The sequence below is a fragment of the Papaver somniferum genome, chromosome 4, assembly GCF_003573695.1.
Source record: "Papaver somniferum cultivar HN1 chromosome 4, ASM357369v1, whole genome shotgun sequence".
NCBI classification, from domain to species: domain Eukaryota; kingdom Viridiplantae; phylum Streptophyta; class Magnoliopsida; order Ranunculales; family Papaveraceae; genus Papaver; species Papaver somniferum.
In genome coordinates this window covers 92,352,426-92,369,431 of record NC_039361.1, presented here as the reverse complement: position 1 = coordinate 92,369,431, position 17,006 = coordinate 92,352,426, and the positions used below count along the sequence as shown (strand labels likewise).

The 17,006-nt window shown below is 34.5% G+C and overlaps 1 protein-coding gene across 1 annotated transcript; it reads left to right on the top strand.

The window, feature by feature from the left end:
• The first annotated feature begins 1,593 nt into the window (after nt 1-1,593).
• Nucleotides 1,594-4,066, top strand: LOC113272807. Its single transcript, XM_026522605.1, has 6 exons — nt 1,594-1,625; nt 1,741-1,885; nt 2,140-2,673; nt 2,787-3,359; nt 3,470-3,655; nt 3,785-4,066. Exons 1-6 carry the CDS (start codon nt 1,594-1,596, stop codon nt 4,064-4,066), a joined length of 1,752 nt encoding a protein of 583 aa, XP_026378390.1.
• The last annotated feature ends 12,940 nt before the right edge of the window (nt 4,067-17,006 follow it).

The window sequence follows — 17,006 nt, the reverse complement described above, 5'->3', positions numbered from 1 at the left end:
AAAGTTAGGTCTTCCTTCAAAATTCCAACCTTCCTCTTCACCTAAAAAGCAACCTCTCTTGGCAATAACACCAGCTTCAAAATTTTCTTCATGATAAGTATGTTGAAAACAAATTGAGTCATATAATCTTCTCACATCATCCCATCTTTGTCTGGAAAACCATGGAACATCATTGTTTTCCAAAGCATGAATAGCACTCTTAGAATCAGAACGGATTAAAATATGCGCAACTCCCCACCTGGTAGCCCATTCCAAACCAATTATAATACCATACAACTCCGCCAAATAATTATTAGTGATACCAAGGCCGATACTCATAGCACCAAGAACTTGACAATCACTGTCACGAACCACTAACCCAGCTCCATCCACTCCCAGACTACCCCTAGCAGCACCGTCGCAACAAAGAAGCAGATGATGACTTGCCGGAGGCTCCCAAAAACTTTCACAGGATCTCTATTCTTCACTCGTCTATGATGAACTCTGAAGTAGTTCAAAATTCTCACATCATCACCAGAGTTGAACATGTAGCTATTTAACCTTGTTTCATACTCCATAATCAAGTGAACAATTCGTATTTTGAAAAAAGTCCAATTTGCTGCCTTTCCTTCAAAATTGCTTTATTACGAGTGTTCCAAAGTTCAAAACGGATAACTAAAATAGCAACAAACCACATGTCCTTAATGATGCAACTCCTTCCTTTAGCAGCTTTGTAAGAGAGCGTTAGATTAAGATGAGGCCGTAATCCAAAAACATCCGCCATCCACTGCCAAGCACGAACAACAAAGCTACAACTCCAAATGATATGATCAAGAGACTCCTCCGTACACCTGCACACATAACACTTAGTAGGGAGTGAATATTTGAATCTTCTCTGTACCTTGTCCATTGTTGCACAAGCCCCCCTCAAGATCTTCCAGTTTTGAGCTGCAAGAACGGGTGTATTGCATGACGCCAAAGAAGGTTAGTACCAGGAACTGGCACTTGATTTGTACGAATAATCTCCTTTGCTGACTTCACCAGAAACTTCCCATGCAAGTCTGGCATCCAGACCGTACAATCAGGTTCATCCCGTAGAGAAGGCAGCAGCTCATAAACCCCACCAGCTTGAACTAAGTTCCGTAGGTGTTCCTCCGGCATAACCCACTCTATGTTGATGATTAAATCACTAACACGAGCAGACTTGTCCAAACCATCATCTCCTAAAATATCAGCAAAGCAAGTTGTGCCATAAGGATTAGGATTGATAGAATTTTAATTTGTACAGCTTGGGGAATTGTTTATCCTCAAGCAACTCAGCATGCTCTTGCTCGTCCATGTTTTGATCATAATCCTATAGCTCTGATCTGTGAAGGAGTGAAGCATGGTCCATCTCCATTCCCTTGTGAGTATTATTGGTTTGCACATCTAGATTTTCTTACTTTTGTTAGAGATATGTTTCCGGAAGTGATGGATTTGTCTTTTGCAAAAAGCTTCAATTACTCAAACATCAGTTAAGATTATGGAGCAAAAGAGAGTACGAAGAGGTGTATAGAAGTCTTGAGGAGTTGGAGGACATTTTTGTTGATTTGGATACAGTGGAGCATAACAATAATGGCTTATCTGATTCTCAATAGAATGAAAGGGTTAAAGCAAGGCAGGAATATTGCAATTTGAGCATCATCAGGGTACAGAAGTGGATAAGTAGAAGTAGAGCTACTTATTTCAAATATTTGAAAAAACCACTAAATACTTCCACAGACTTGCAAATGACAGAAGGAGAAAAAGCTACATTGGTTCTATTAAGGTGGATGGAGTTCTTACCAATGAGGAGAAAAAGAATGGTATTGTTGCCTTTTTCAGAACATTTTTCAATCTCAACAACAAAGAATTGCTTCTGCAGAAGGTATGCATTTCAATCAAATTTCTGAAGATATGTGCAATTGGTTAGAGAGAGATATTGAGGAAGATGAATGTTTAGCTGCTACCAAACAACTTGGTCAATTTAAGGATCCAGGTCCAGATGCTTTTCCAATTAGATTCTATACTGTTTGATGGGACATTCTAAAAGGTGATTTTCTCAACATTATCAAAGAATTACAAGAAAAAAAAATTCTTGACTGGAGGCTGAAGAGTACATTTATTGCTTTGATTCCTAAGAAAGATTGCATAGAGGTGATTAAGGATTTGAGACCTATAAGTCTTATTCATGAGGCCTATAAAATTGTCTCTAAAATTTTAGCTGAAAGGTTTAAAGTTACTCTACCTGCTATTATTTCTCGACAACAATCAACTTTTGTAAAAAAAAGACAAATTTTGGATGGTGTCTTAGTAGCTGATGAGCTCATTGATTCAAGAATTAGGAGTGGAAAACCAGGTTTGTTATGTAAAGTTGATTTTGAGAAAGCTTTTGACCATGTGAACTGGAATTTATTGGATGATATGTTCAATCTCATGGGGTTTGGAGAAAAATGGAAAAGTTGGATAAAGTGCTATGTTGAATATGTTATATTTTCAGTGTTGGTGAATGGTAGTGCAACTGGTTACTTTAAAAGAAATAAAGGGATTAGGCAAGGAGACCCAATTTTACCTTTTCTTTTCTTATTAGTTGAAGAAGCTCTCGCTTTCATGATTAAAAAAGCTCAAGAAGAAGGTCTTATTTCTGGTTTTCAAACTAAAGAAGATGGTATTATGGTCAGTCATTTGCAATTTGCAGTTGACACTCTTATTTTTCTTGATGCAGATGTAGATCAAGTTAAAACCTAAGATTAATTCTTATTTTATTTGAGTTGCTAAATAGATTGAAGATTAATTTTGCTAAAAGTCTGATTTTTAGAGTTGCTTATGATAGTGATTTAACTATCTTCTCTTCTCTTCTGGGTTGCCATAGTGGTACTCTGCCTACAACATACCTTAGTTTTCCATTAGGTGACAAATGTTGTGGAGTAGATAAATGGGACAGAATCATTGAGAAGTTTATTTCTAAACTTGCTGGGTGGAAGAAGATTTTACTCTCTAGAGCAGGTAAGATCACTTTGATTAATAGTGTTCTTAGTAGTATTCCTATTTACTACATGTCTCTTTTTGAGATGCATGTTTCAGTCATTAAGAAATTAGAGAAAATCATGAGAGATTTTTTGTGGAATTATAACAAAGGGAAGAAGAAGATTCATTTGGTTAAATGGAGAACTTTATGCATAAGAAAAAATTTGGGTGGTCTTGGGATTAAAAGCTTGAAGAAGATGAACAAAGCTTTACTCTCAAAATGGACTTGGAGGTTTGCTGTGGAAGATGGTATTCTTTGGAAAGCAATTGTTTCTGAAAATATGGTTGTGAAGATGCTAAATGGATTTCAAAAACCCCTAAATGCATGTACGGAGGTCTGTGTGGAGAGCAATCATGAAATACAAATCTTTTGTTTTGCAGTTCATCAAATTTAAAGTAAACAATGGTACTTCTGTTTTGGGATGATAATTGGATTTATGATCAGCCTATTAAAACTAGTTATCCTAACTTGTATGCTTTATCCAGAGCTAGGCATCTTTCTGTAGCTGAAATCTGCAATACAGATGGACCTGCTTATTCTTGGAATCTTCAAGTTCCAACAAGGCTCAATGTTGCTGCAAGAACTGAGTATCACATTCTCATGCTATATTTATCCTCTTTCAGGTTCAATGTAGGTACTGAAGATGAATTGCAATGGTCCTTGACAAAGAGTAAGATTTTCATAGTCAGTTCAGCTTATGATAAAATCATAATGGAGAATGGTGTTATTCATAACAACTCTATTTTCACCTTCATCTAGAATCTTAAATGCCCTCCAAAAGTTGGGTTTTTCTTCTGGTTGATTGCCTATAATAGATTCCCCACTAGAGATCTTCTGACAAATAGAGGAATTGAAGTTCCTGCAACTTGTGTTTTTTGCAATAGCCGTGAAACTAGTGCATATCTACTTCTTCACTGCTCCTTTGCTACAGATGTGTGGAATAATTTCTTAGCAAATCTGAAATGGTTTTGTAGTGTGCACATGGATATAATACCATCTTTACAGGCCTGTAATCTACCTCAACTCAATGCAGCTACTTAGCAGTCTGAAATTTAGTCCCTATGGCCATCATTTGGTGTCTCTAGAAGGAGAGGAATGCAAGAATATTTACTGATAAGCGAAGCAATGTTATTTGGGTGGTTAACAATGCAGTTTACTATTTGTTTACTTGGGCATTAGCAATCAAAGAGTTTGATTATGTAAACTCTTCTACTGTTATGAGACTGGTGTAGGATATACTTTAATTTTGTTTAGGTTAGTAGCCTGTTACTAACCTCTTTTATTTTTTATGTTTTCCCCTTGTACTTTGTCTAGGGTAGTACAACCTTTATACCCTCACTTTTTTTAATCAATGGATATCTCTTTACCAATAAAAAAAAGTAATCCAAAAGGGACTTTCTTTAACTGTGTATGTTTTCAAAAAATTTACTTCCGAAATTTAAAAGGTTCTTTCTTGAGCGTTTTGAAAGAGACTATTTATATGAATGGTTTTGGTTTTATTCTTTTTCATACAAAATCAAGAATACTTTAAAGAAATACTTTGGTATACAGAAGAATGTTTCATAATGTATTTTCTTTATGCGGAGGAGGAAGATTTAACAAAGGAAATTTTGGATGTAATCAACTCCTGCAGATTTCTGCCATTGTCGAAAGAACTTCATACTTTTCTTTTTGTAAAAGATGGAAAAGAAAGTAGTGATGTTGTCTGTGAATACTGTCTCGGAAAGATTGAGAAAATTCTTGACTCAAGCTCGAGAAAGGGAAATTCGAATTATGCTCCGAATACTGTCTTTTTCCCATTAAGACAACTGTCACAACGGTGAATGCTTTTAGTTTGTTTGAAGGAACACTAGAACTCATTGGAAGAAGGGATCTACTCAAGGATGACATTGCTGATACTAAGCATGGGATCTACTGCTATGAGTATAGACAAGCCCATCATCAGTGGCCACTAAAACAAGAAGGAGATGATGCCTATCATAGAAAGATGTTGGATTACAATAAAAAGAATATGACATAATGTAAGAAACTTTTGAAGGAAATCACGGAAAAGGCATGTAAAGCAAAATAATATTAAGTTCTTATTTAAAATTAGGCTATTCAACTTGTTGATTTATTTCGATATTTTGTAAGGCCTATTTGAATAAAACTATCAATTAATTATGAATTAATAAAATTTTATTTTATAACTTTTGTGTTTCATTATTTGATAGTTTCCGATTGCATATCTTATGGATGAATAAATTTTATGTTATTTTCTTTCGGATTGTGAGATGTTAGTTTCGGATTTTATTAACCTAAATATTCGATCTCATGTTCTGGATTCCCTTATGATTTGTGTGGATTTCTGATTTAGCGAGATTAAGTTCTAGCCCTTATTGGTAGGCTTTATCAAAGGATCATAAGGTGTTCCGACTGAAACTCATATGTGAAAAGTCACAATATGTTGATGATAAATTTATGTTTACATAAGTTGTGTTTGGCATAACATATGTGTTTCGGGTTTAAAATTTCGCTATTGGCAAGCATTAGTTAAACCCAATTCAACCTTTCTCTGGTAAAGGTTACTCTTGTTGTTGTTCTTTTGTTCTTGCGAGATGATGACAACAAACTGGGAGATAGTTCTTATTTGAACTTGCGCTTAAAAAATATATCTTTTTGGGGAGAAGTGGCTGCAGAATTTGAGGTAACGATTTTTATTGTTAGTTAATCATTTTTCCTGTTTAAGAAAAGCTTGAGTTTATTGCATATATTTTTATTTTGCTTAACAAAATTTCGGTACAATTGATACGTTCTATTATTGTATGGATCGATTATGGTGATTCAATTTTTTCCCGTTAACAAAAAATGTGTCAATTTATTGACTTGCGATTTGATATCTTCTTTATTGTTTGGTATCAAGTGTTTTTTCTTAACGAAATTTGGTCCAATTGCGGTGCTTACACTGGTTATATTTATTTCAAATTGCTTCTGGTTAAGGAAAACTAGAGCAAGTCAATTTGTTTGGTTTGTTTCTATTGTTTTTGGCTTAACGAATTTACGGGGTCATTTGTTTAGTCCATTTGATTCCGGATAAGAGAAACTAAGTTAATTCTGATCTTAGTTAGACTTATGAATTGGAGGATTCGGTTATTCAAGTCTAATCGAATTCCTTGACAAGAAAAACTAGTTAACTAAGCTAGTGTTTTTTTTTCTAAAGGGAAAGGTCTAAGTTATTTTATGAAATAATTAGAGCATGATAAGAGAAATAGAGTTAATTCTGATATCTATTTGTATCTTATCAAAATAAGCGATTGTACATACACAATCGGTTCGCAAAAGAATTAAGTTATCTTAGTCGGTTTGTCGGACTAAAGGGAAAATTGCTTCGGGCAATTTTTTCCTTGATAACATACTAAAACTAAATTACTTTTGTAGATTCGGTTTTAGTATTGGTTATCTAAAATGGTATGTGAAACCCTCGTGCTTAACTCTTATAGGTTGTACAAGTCTTATGCATTTGTAAGATCCTTTAGGTTTGTCCTTTTGTTTGCTCCTACCTTAGTCATTTTTGTGACAAAAAGGGGACAAGTGAGTTTTAATCACTTGCAAAAGATATATGTGTTTAAACATTATATCTAACGAGATAGTAAAGCATAGACTAAGGGGGAGAAACATATTATCATGTTGGGTAGTATTTCATACTACAAAAGGGGAATAACAAAGATGTTCATATTGAATATTTACCTAGATTGCCTTTAGGGGGAGTAAAAGCTTTTGTTATTCAAATGTCAACAACGTATTTATTTTTTGAATATATGCAGGTTATTGTGTTTTTAAAACTTGGAATCAAGCATATGAAGAATGAGTTATTTTGTAATTCGTTTATCTCAATATGTAATAGAGTTTTGTCACTAAAATTGACAAAGGGGGGGATTGTTAGAGAATAGCTCGGTTGAACCCACCAAGTGTTGGTATGTCAAGTTTAGTTGTCATATTTTAGTGTCAAAACTCATTTAGAGTCGCTTGATGAAATACTAGAGTCAACTTTGTTTAGGTTAGACTAGAAAGTCTAGGAATGTTGAGACGTAAAAGTATTACTCCGAATACATGAAGAATGTGAAGAAGTAATGGCACAACGAGGATATCATCCTTTCTATTGAGGTTAGTAATATTAAATTGATCTTTTTTACATTCCTAACGTATCTTTCAAGTCAGATTATATTGAAAACATAACATGTGAAGTTGTATGTATAGTACTCTAGTGGTTAGACTAGGTCATATCATTATGATCAAAGTGTCAAGGAACTTATTGAATTACGAAATATAAAAGCTTTTATTTTGGAACTTCGTAAATACGATATCAACATAATCTTTGTATTTAGTTACTTGATTATGTGTAATATATAGGTACGATTTCACCCTAGGAAACAATGTTTTATAACATTTGTATATAGGAAGTACATATATGAACTTGTTTCATAATCGAAAGGAAATCATGATTGATCAGATTCTTTATTGAATATCTTTTGAATTATCAATACAAGATGACAAGGTAGAACCTATCTTAACTTGTTGAGATTTGATGCATAATCGGTCATAGCCTATACTGTGTAACATGTTGTAATCGGTCACAAGCTAGTTTTTGAAGCATAGTGTAACCGGTCACAAGCTACATTAAGAAGTTAGTTGTAATTGGTCACAAGCTACCTTTTGGAAGCAAGGTGTAACCGAACACAAGCTAATTTGGGAATTTAGTTGTAATCGGTCACACGTTACTTTGGGAACCAATATGTAACCGATCACAAGCTAACTCGGGAAGTAAGGTGTAACTGATCACAAGCAACCTATGGGAAGCAAGGTGTAACCGGTCACAACCTAGTTTGGAAAGCATGGTATAACCGATCATAACTTACATTGTGAATTATGGTCGAACTGATCCCAAAGAGCAAAACTGAGTTTCCAATATTCACATTTCTTTTTATGTTTTGTATGAAGCTTGGAATTAGGGTTTGCTGAGAAACTTCTAGACGTCGATATTATTTTAACATGTACATAACTCTTATCATTAATTGTTCAAAGATATTCCTTAATACTCAAGGTGATCCCATACCAAAAAATTGAAAAGCATTTAATTATGATTTTCATAATATATGTTTTAATTACCAGCAATTAATGCATATCCTCTGGAAAATATTATTAGTTAATGTGCTAGACTAATAATACAACTTTTCTAAGGGAGTTTTTGGAAATATGGTTTGGTAATTAATTGGAAATAGGAAAACCAAAATTAGGTACTTTAATGTTAATATCTTGAGAATATTTTCGGTTTTGGAATTTCCTTGTTTTCCAAACAACCTTGGTCTATAAATACCCGAGTTTGCATTTCTTGCAAACTATCCTAAGAGCCGGGAAAACTTCATTCTTGTTGTTTCCGATGGAGCCTCTATCCAGAGAGGAAAGTACCTTAATTAAGCGAAATCTCTTACGACCGCTCGTTTAAAGACTTTTGTGGGATCAAGAAGCTCTACGAGTATCGTTTGTGGGAAACTTGGCAGGTTCTAACTTGTCATCTTGTATTGGCCATTCAAAATATATTCAATAAAGAACCTGACCAATTATGATTTCCTTTTGATTATGAAACAAGTTCATATATGTACTTCCTTTAAATAAATGTTATAAAACATTGTTTCCTAGGGTGAAATCATACCTATATCTTACATATAATCAAATAACTAAATACAAAGATTATGTTGATGTTTTATTTAGATAGTTCCAAAAGATAAGCGTTTATACATCGTAATTCAATAAGTTCCTCGACACTTTGATCATAATGATATAACCAAGTTTAACAACTAGAGTATTTTGTATACAGCTTCGCATGTTATGTTTTCTATATAATCCGACTTGAAAGATACGCTAGGAATGGAAACAAGATCAAGTAAATATTACTAACCTCAAGTGGAATGATGATATCTTTGTTGTAGTCGTTACTTCTTCACATTCTTCAGGTCTTCGGAATAATACTTATACGTCTCAACATTCCTAGACTTTCTTGTCCAACCTAAATGAAGTTGACTCTAGTATTTATTCATGCGACTCTAGATGAGTTTTGATACTAAAATATAACAACCAAACTTGACATACCAACGTTTGGTGGGTTCAACCGAGCTATGCTCTAACAAATGTAATAAAGTAATCCAAAGTAAAATCAAGGTGGGCAATCCTAATATGATATGCAATACAAGAAAAAATAAATTAAAAGGATAGAGAATATAAAACCAATAGGTTTACTCCTATTTAGTTTAACGTCCTCAGACTGACCTTCTTGTTATCGGCCATACACCAACAATTTGAGAATCTGGCAGTCTGGGTAGAAAATATCTGCATTTCTAACAACAGCTTCACAAAAATGTTCGCACAAGATATAAATACTGAAGCTATCACTTTATTGAAGTTTCCACCACACTTAGTCCTTTCTACACTCCGTAGTAGATAGAGAACATAAAATAAGGGAATTTCGTCGGGTTCCTCTCAGTGAACCTGCACAATGTTAGAATCAAAAACATCAAGTGGTGGATATTTAGAAGTAAAATAATACGTTAAGACTTTGGAAGCACACAACTCAAATTCTAAGTGAGGTATTTTCCTAAAAGTCGGGTTAACAACTCTTTGAGAATCTACTTCGATTAGATGGAAATGATCAATAGATATAGAATAATGCAAATGATTAGACAAACCTTGTAACGAATCCTCATATTTCTTAATTAACAATGAATTATTTACCTCAAGTATATCGTGGTCCTCTATCAAACTCTTTAAGTGCATTTCTTTATCAGTTTTTGTTAGAGCACTGCTCGGTCGAACTCGCAAGCGTTGCTATCTCAATCTTGTTTATCAAGTTTAGTTGATCACAACTACATACTTGATTTCTAGTCTATTTATAGTTATGTCTTGGATTAGGATAGAATGTGTAGTTGAGCTTTAAAATTCACGGCATTCATCGATTGAAGACGAAGATCTACTTAGGAGAGCTTAGAGGAACTTCATCAGTAAAAGGTATGTGGAGACTAAAACTTATCTATCACTCAGAAGTCTATTTTATTCTATATTCTAATGAGACTAAGTCGTATAGCTATATATACTTTTATATTATGCACATTTGATATTTCAAGCTGAGTTTACCTCGCTTATCTTTTTCTCGAAATATGTGTTGGAAGCTTTTTTCTTTAACTATGTTCATTATTATTCTTGACGAGGTTAGTTGGAAACAATTTATTTGTTGGAAACTAAATATTAAGTCAAAAGACGATCATGTGAAAATTGCCTTGAAACATCTTACATGATTTGTGTGAGACAATCATTTGATGTCGACTTGGAAAGTTTTGTATTGATCATTCGATCACTTGAAAATTACTTGAAGCTAATGGTTTGTGTGAGACATCCATTTTCGTCTTCCAAGGATGTTTCAATGATTGAAATGGGAGTTTAGAACAATTAACCATGTCTGGATACAACACGGTATACATACCTAGTATACGAATTGTATTGTTATAATTCAAGTCCGGGTTGCGTACCTAGTATGCGAACGGTTTTACCTGTAAAGGTCCAAGAACCTTGTTTGTGTACCTAGTATGCGAACGGTTTTTCCTGAGTTAGGTCCGGGACGGCTGTTCGCGTACCTGGTTTGCGAACGGCTGGACAAGGCCAAGGTCTAGAGTTGTTGTCCGCGTACCTGGTTTGCAAACACATTGGTTAAGTATGATTCTCATACTCATGAACTAAAACATTTATGAATTTAGGAATGCAATGTTTGCAAACCGTACTTAATGTTCATGAATTGATTCTTGTATAAGTACTTTGTAGAATTACGAATCAATCCGATTTTGTTTCAACTTGTTCATATATATTTCTATGAGATAGTGAACAATTGAACAACTCTATTTGAAACACAATTACATTCATTTGATTATCTTTCATTATTGGTTAATCATCATATTTCATTTAGAAGTGTTAAATGAATGTGGTAAGACAAGACGACTAACTTCGGTTAACTGTTATTGAGCCAACTCAATATACACGTTTAGGTATGGTTACCCATATCTAAATGAAGGTATATTTCATTTGTGTGTAACAATCTAAGACCATCTAACAGTGAATATTGATTTCTTTATTCTTAAGCAGACTTAGCTTGAATCTTAAATCAGGAGTTCATCTAACGGTGAATATTGAATGCTTTGTTACTAAGCTATCTTAGCTTTGATTATAAGCAACCCTGATTTGAAAGACTATATAAGGGAGAACTCAAGCAATGGGAAAACCTAATCCCCACACTTATGTGTGTTCCTAGTTGCATACTAGAGTCAATTATCCTTTAACCTAGGTTTTTACCAAAACCATATTAGGTTAACGACTTAAAGACTTCATTAGGATTCGTGAACCCAGATCCAACTATTTTCTATGTTGTTGCGTATTATAATCTTATTTGTTCTATCGCTTGAGTACTATCTTCTCCCAGATTTGCTCGAGATTTATCTCCGATAGGTAAGATATAAAAAGTAATCACAACAGTTCTTCATCTCAGACTCTTGTGATTCTGCAGTAAACTTTTATGTCAATCAGTTGGGTTATTGTGAGGTGATTGATATTTCTAGGATGCTCTTTGAGAGTATAAGACCGGATTATCAATTGGTTCCTGTTCACCTTGATTTATCAAAAGACAGAACAAAAACCGAATAAAGAATAGACATATATGTGGGAGAAATATTTGTTTATAAGTCTTCGACTTTGGGTCTTAGCAACTCTTAGTTGTGGGTGAGAACAGCTAAGGGAATCAAGTGCCCATAATCTGGCGTGGTTCTAGAGGCGTAAGGAACGCGACAATACCTTAATCGGTGTGAGACTTTGTTAGGGGTCAAGTACATTCCAGTCCGTAGTTAACTTGTAGTAGGCTAGAGACTGTAGCGGCTTAATACAGTGTGTTGTTCAAATCTGGACTAAGTCACGAGGATTTTCTGCATCCGCGGTTTCCTAGTTAACAAAATTTCTGGTGTCTGTGTTATTTATTTTTCGCATTATATTTTTTATATAATTGAAATATCACAGGTTGTCCGTAGTTCAATCAGTTGATAAACCCGACCTTGTTTGTTGGATATAACTTGATTGAAAATTTGGCATTGGTCTTTGGTACCGTCCAAGTTATTTCTCATATCAATCAGGCTCGCTGATTATTATCTGTTTAATTTGCTGATTGTATTGAGAAAGAGATAAAGCTCTTTGATATATCTCTTGATTGAGCTCGCTTTTAAGTTGGTCCTCTCAGAATTATATTGGAGTTTAGTCCATACAGATTGTCAAACGTATTATTAGGTGTGGTTTTATGCCCCCGCTTTTTCAATTGGTATCAGAGCGGGCAAACACGCTAAAACCTCATAAGTCTGTGTTGGTAGCAATCTGACTCTATGGACAAAATGTTATCTCTATAAACGTACCGCCAGTCTTCGACGGCTGGAATTACTTATGGTGGAAAATTGATATGCGTGCCTTTCTTCAAGCCCGTGATTTTCAATCATGGGTTCGTGTTGTTAATGGGTATATCCTCCATTAGTTACAGTAAACGGTGTAACCGTTGCAAAGGATATTGGTGAGTATGATCCTGTCGAGATTCTCGCTTCAAAGCAAAATTCTGACGGGTTAAATACTATCATCCATGGCATTACCCCAGATCTTCAGTTGTGACTATGTGCACTCGGTCTAAAGATGCTTGGGATATCTTGTAAACCGTATTTGAATGGAATACCTTTGAACAAGAAGCTAGGCTCCAAAACTTAAATTCTGATTGGGAAAACCTTCGTATGGCTGATGAAGATTCATTTGATGAGTTTAATCACAAAGTGTCTGAAATTGTTAATGCATCTTTTGCATTGGGTAAGACTATTCCTGAAAAGGACATTGTGATGAAAATTCTCAAATCTCTGCCAGCTAGATACGATTCTAAGAAACATGCCATCGTTGAAGGAAATAACCTTGAAACGCTTTCCAGAAATACACTTGTTGGGAAGTTAAAGATCTTTGATCATGAGCATATATCCAAATCTGGAAAGGATATTGCATTCAAAGCACAAAAGAACACTAAATTACTTGATAAAAGTAAAAGTGTTGGCAACTCTCTGGATGATCCTATTGAGACTGATTCATCAGATGGAGATCTTGACAAATCAGTCTCTTTGCTCACAACATAGTTTAAAGATCTTGTTTTAAAGAGAAGTAAACGGTTCACCAGAGATAAACCCAGATCATCAGTTAAACCTCATGATCGTGTTCCTCCTAAAAACAGAGACACGGTCGACATTGATGATGAGGATATGCCACAGTGCTTCAAGTGTAAAGATTTTGGTCATTTTGCTAATGAGTGTCCAAATCGTAGAAAATACACTGGAAACAAAGGTCTTGTTGCAACTCTTGATGAAATGTATGATCACTATGATTCAAACGAAGATGAAAAATCAAGTACATCACTCCTTGGCGAAAGTATTACTTTTGATAATTGCATCAATACCTACATCAATCTTGATATTCTTTTTGGAGAAACTTCTTCGACCACTTTGGAGGATAAAATGGATTTTACTCTATCTACTGAAAATTCTATCTCACATGTTTCAGGTACTTCAATCTGTTTAGCAGCATGTTCGTCTATGGTGCCTGAACCATCCTCCACATTGACACGTTCTTATTGTACTATTAAGGGTCATGAACTCTCTAATTATTTCAAGTAAAAACACAAAGTAAGATATGCCAACAAACTGCAATGGAGATCAAACCGATTAGCAAACAAGCTCAAACTTGTTCTTAAATCGAATCCATCTGAGTTATGTAAATTTAACTCACCCCCTAAGAAGTTGATTTCTAACGAAAAACTTATATCTTGACAAAAAATAACTAGGTCTAAACGATCTACAAAAGGGGGTATTGAAATTTTCGTGCAGGAATCTTATGGTGAACAGATTATTTTTCATCCCAACACAATCTGATTGTGTTAAAGGTGCATCTTGTCTCATGTGCCCGCAGTTCTAAAAGAGACAAGAGTTATGCACTGTCGGGTTCTAAGGTCAGAAATATTTTAGATTGTCTTTCCTTGAATTTTTGAATTCTGAATAATATATTGTTTTTTTTCATATCCTCAAATGGTGTTGAAAAGAGTTTTTTTTCTCTTGGTTAAGAAAATGGGGTTAAAATCGATATTTCTACCCTTTTGAAGGTAATGTGTGTTGATCAGACGTGAGCCGTATTTACTCTGTATATAGGTTCCGTAACCCTACATTCCTTTTTCCTCCTCTAATACTTTTTTCATCAAAAGACTGCTTGTGGAGCTACTGTCTTGTGTATTTGTCAGAATCCCATATCCTTATGGAGACTCCAAGCATCATATCTTCTGATGGAAAAGATGTTAATATGATTGTTAAGCCATATGTTAGAGCACTGCTTGGTCGAACTCGCAAGCGTTGCTATCTCAATCTTGTTTGTCAAGTTTTAGTTTCCAAAACTATAAGTCTTGATTTCTAGTCTACTTATAGCTAAGCCTCGGATTAGGATAGTAAGTGTAGTTGAGCGTTAGGATTCACGGTGTTCATCGATTGAAGACGAAGAACTACTAAGGGGAGCTTGGGTAAATTCATAAACAAAAGGTATGTGAAGACTTGAACTCATCTATCACTCAAAAGTCTAGCTACTCTATCTCATATTTGAGACAAATGTCGTATAGCTATATAGACTCCGATTATACACATTTGATATTTCGAGCTAAGTTTAACTCGCTTGTATATTTCTCGAAATATGTGTTGGTGATCTTTCAATTTAACCAAGTTCATCTTATATTCTTGACGAAAGTCAAAAGATGATCATGTGAAAATCGCCTGGTAACATCTTACATGATTTGTGTGAGACAGTCATTTGATGTAGACTTAGAATGTTTCGTATTGATCATTCGATCACTTGAAAATTGCTTTGAAGCTAATAGTTTGTGTGAGACAGCTATTGTCGTCTTCTAAGAATGTTTCAATGATTGAAATGAGAGTTTATAATAATTAACCATGATTGGATATAGAACAGTATGCGTACTTGTATGCTAAACTGTTGCATGTTATTCCAAGTCCGGGAACCATACTATGCATACCCGTACGCGTACTAGTTGGTTAATGAAAATCCGGGAACTTAGTATGCATACTCGTATGTGTACTGGCGTAAAGTTGATGTCCGGAAATTTAACTGAGTTTGAGATTGGTTAGATCTCAAATACATTCCAGTATGAAGTTAACTTGGAGTAGGCTAATGTCTGTAGAGGCTTAATACAATGTGGTGTTCAAATCTGGACTAGGTCCCGGGGTTTTTCTGCATTTGCGGTTTCCTCGTTAACAAAACTTCTGGTGCCTGTGTTATTTCTTTTCCGCATTATGTTTTCTATATAATTAAAATATCACAGGTTATGCGTAAGTTCAATCAGTTGTGAATCCAACCATTGGTTGTTGATTGAATTGATTGACACTTGGATATTGGTTGTTGATACCGTCCAAGTTTTTTCTTATAATAATCAAGCTCACGTATTTCTATCTATTTGATTTCCTGATTACATTAAGAAATAGAGATATAACTCTTGGATATATTTCTTGATTGAGCTTGCTTTATTAGTTGGTGCTCTCAGAATTATATTGGAGTTACTCCATACAAATTTCTTAAACGAAATATTGGGTGAGGTTGTTAGACCCCCACTTTTTCACCATCGATCATGAAGGAAAAAGATAAATCCCATTCCTCTACAACTTTAAAGAAAAAAAGGAAGAATATAAAGAAACCAAGGGCTAACATCTCAAATGTTCAAAAGTTTTCTGGTGTTCTTGAAGAGTTGAAAGAAACAAGGATGAAGATGCAGCAAATAAAGTCTATTATTCTAAGATCTCTTGAAATTCAGAAGGCCATGGTTCGACATCAGTCGAGAAGGTTTGTTGGAATTGACTCCTTTCTTCATGAACCTTATGTTCCAATGTCCGTTGACGACAAGGAGTTCGGGGACGATAAAGAATATTTCAAGAATCTTAATGTCTAAGAAACTTCTTATGAGAATTTATTCTTATGTTTAAGAAGGATAACTAGGGTTTGGAATAGCATTATTTATGATTACACATAGCTATTTGAACGATTTTCATCTTGCAATGTTTTTAGATTTATTTATTTATATTCTAAGTTATTTGGAACATGATTTTGCAGTATTAATATTTATTGGTTTTATAGATTGCAAAAATATTTTATGGGATATGTTGTGTTTACGTCGGTGAACTATGATTATCTCATATATTTTCAAAAGTTAAGTCTATTGTGTCATTATGCAAATATTGATGAAAGATAAAATGAACTTTTGAAAATTTCGCAGTAGTGATGTTTCCCTGATCCAAGAAGTCATAAGGATGGATACCAAACCTAAACCTTCTGATTCTTGGATATGGAATGGTATTCTTGAAGGAATTGCTAACATCCAAAAGTACTACATTTGGAAGATTGGGAATGGTAACCAAATTCACATTTGGGAGGACATATGGTTTGATGGTCAAATTGACATCCTTCCAAAAACCCCTAACTGCCCCTCCAACCTCAGCACTGTCAATCAACTTTTGAATACCACATGTGATTGGGATCAAGAAACATTAGCCATATGGTTCACCCAAGATGTTCAACAACATATCCTTCTTACTCATCGCAGCATCAATTCTGAAGACAAAATAACATGGAGACTATCTAAAAAAGGGGTTTTCTCTGTTAAATCTCTATATGATAAGCATATTGCTGATAAGTATGTTAATGATTTTTTCACTTCTCCTTGGGAAAAAAATTGGAAACTTAATACATCTCCAGCTATTCAGTTATTCATATGGAAAAGTGTTCATGACATACTTCCAACCAATTCCAAGAATGCTAGTATTCTGACATACATTGACCCAATCTGTAATATATG

Excerpts from the sequence above, each read along its gene's own strand:
- LOC113272807 (XM_026522605.1), top strand. The coding sequence starts at position 1,594 with ATGGCTTATCTGATTCTCAATAGAATGAAAGG. Across the intron at positions 2,674-2,786 it reads CTAAAGAAGATGGTATTATG|ATTAATTTTGCTAAAAGTCT; the intron begins GTCAGTCATTTG and ends AATAGATTGAAG. Across the intron at positions 3,656-3,784 it reads TATCCTCTTTCAGGTTCAAT|AATCTTAAATGCCCTCCAAA; the intron begins GTAGGTACTGAA and ends ACCTTCATCTAG.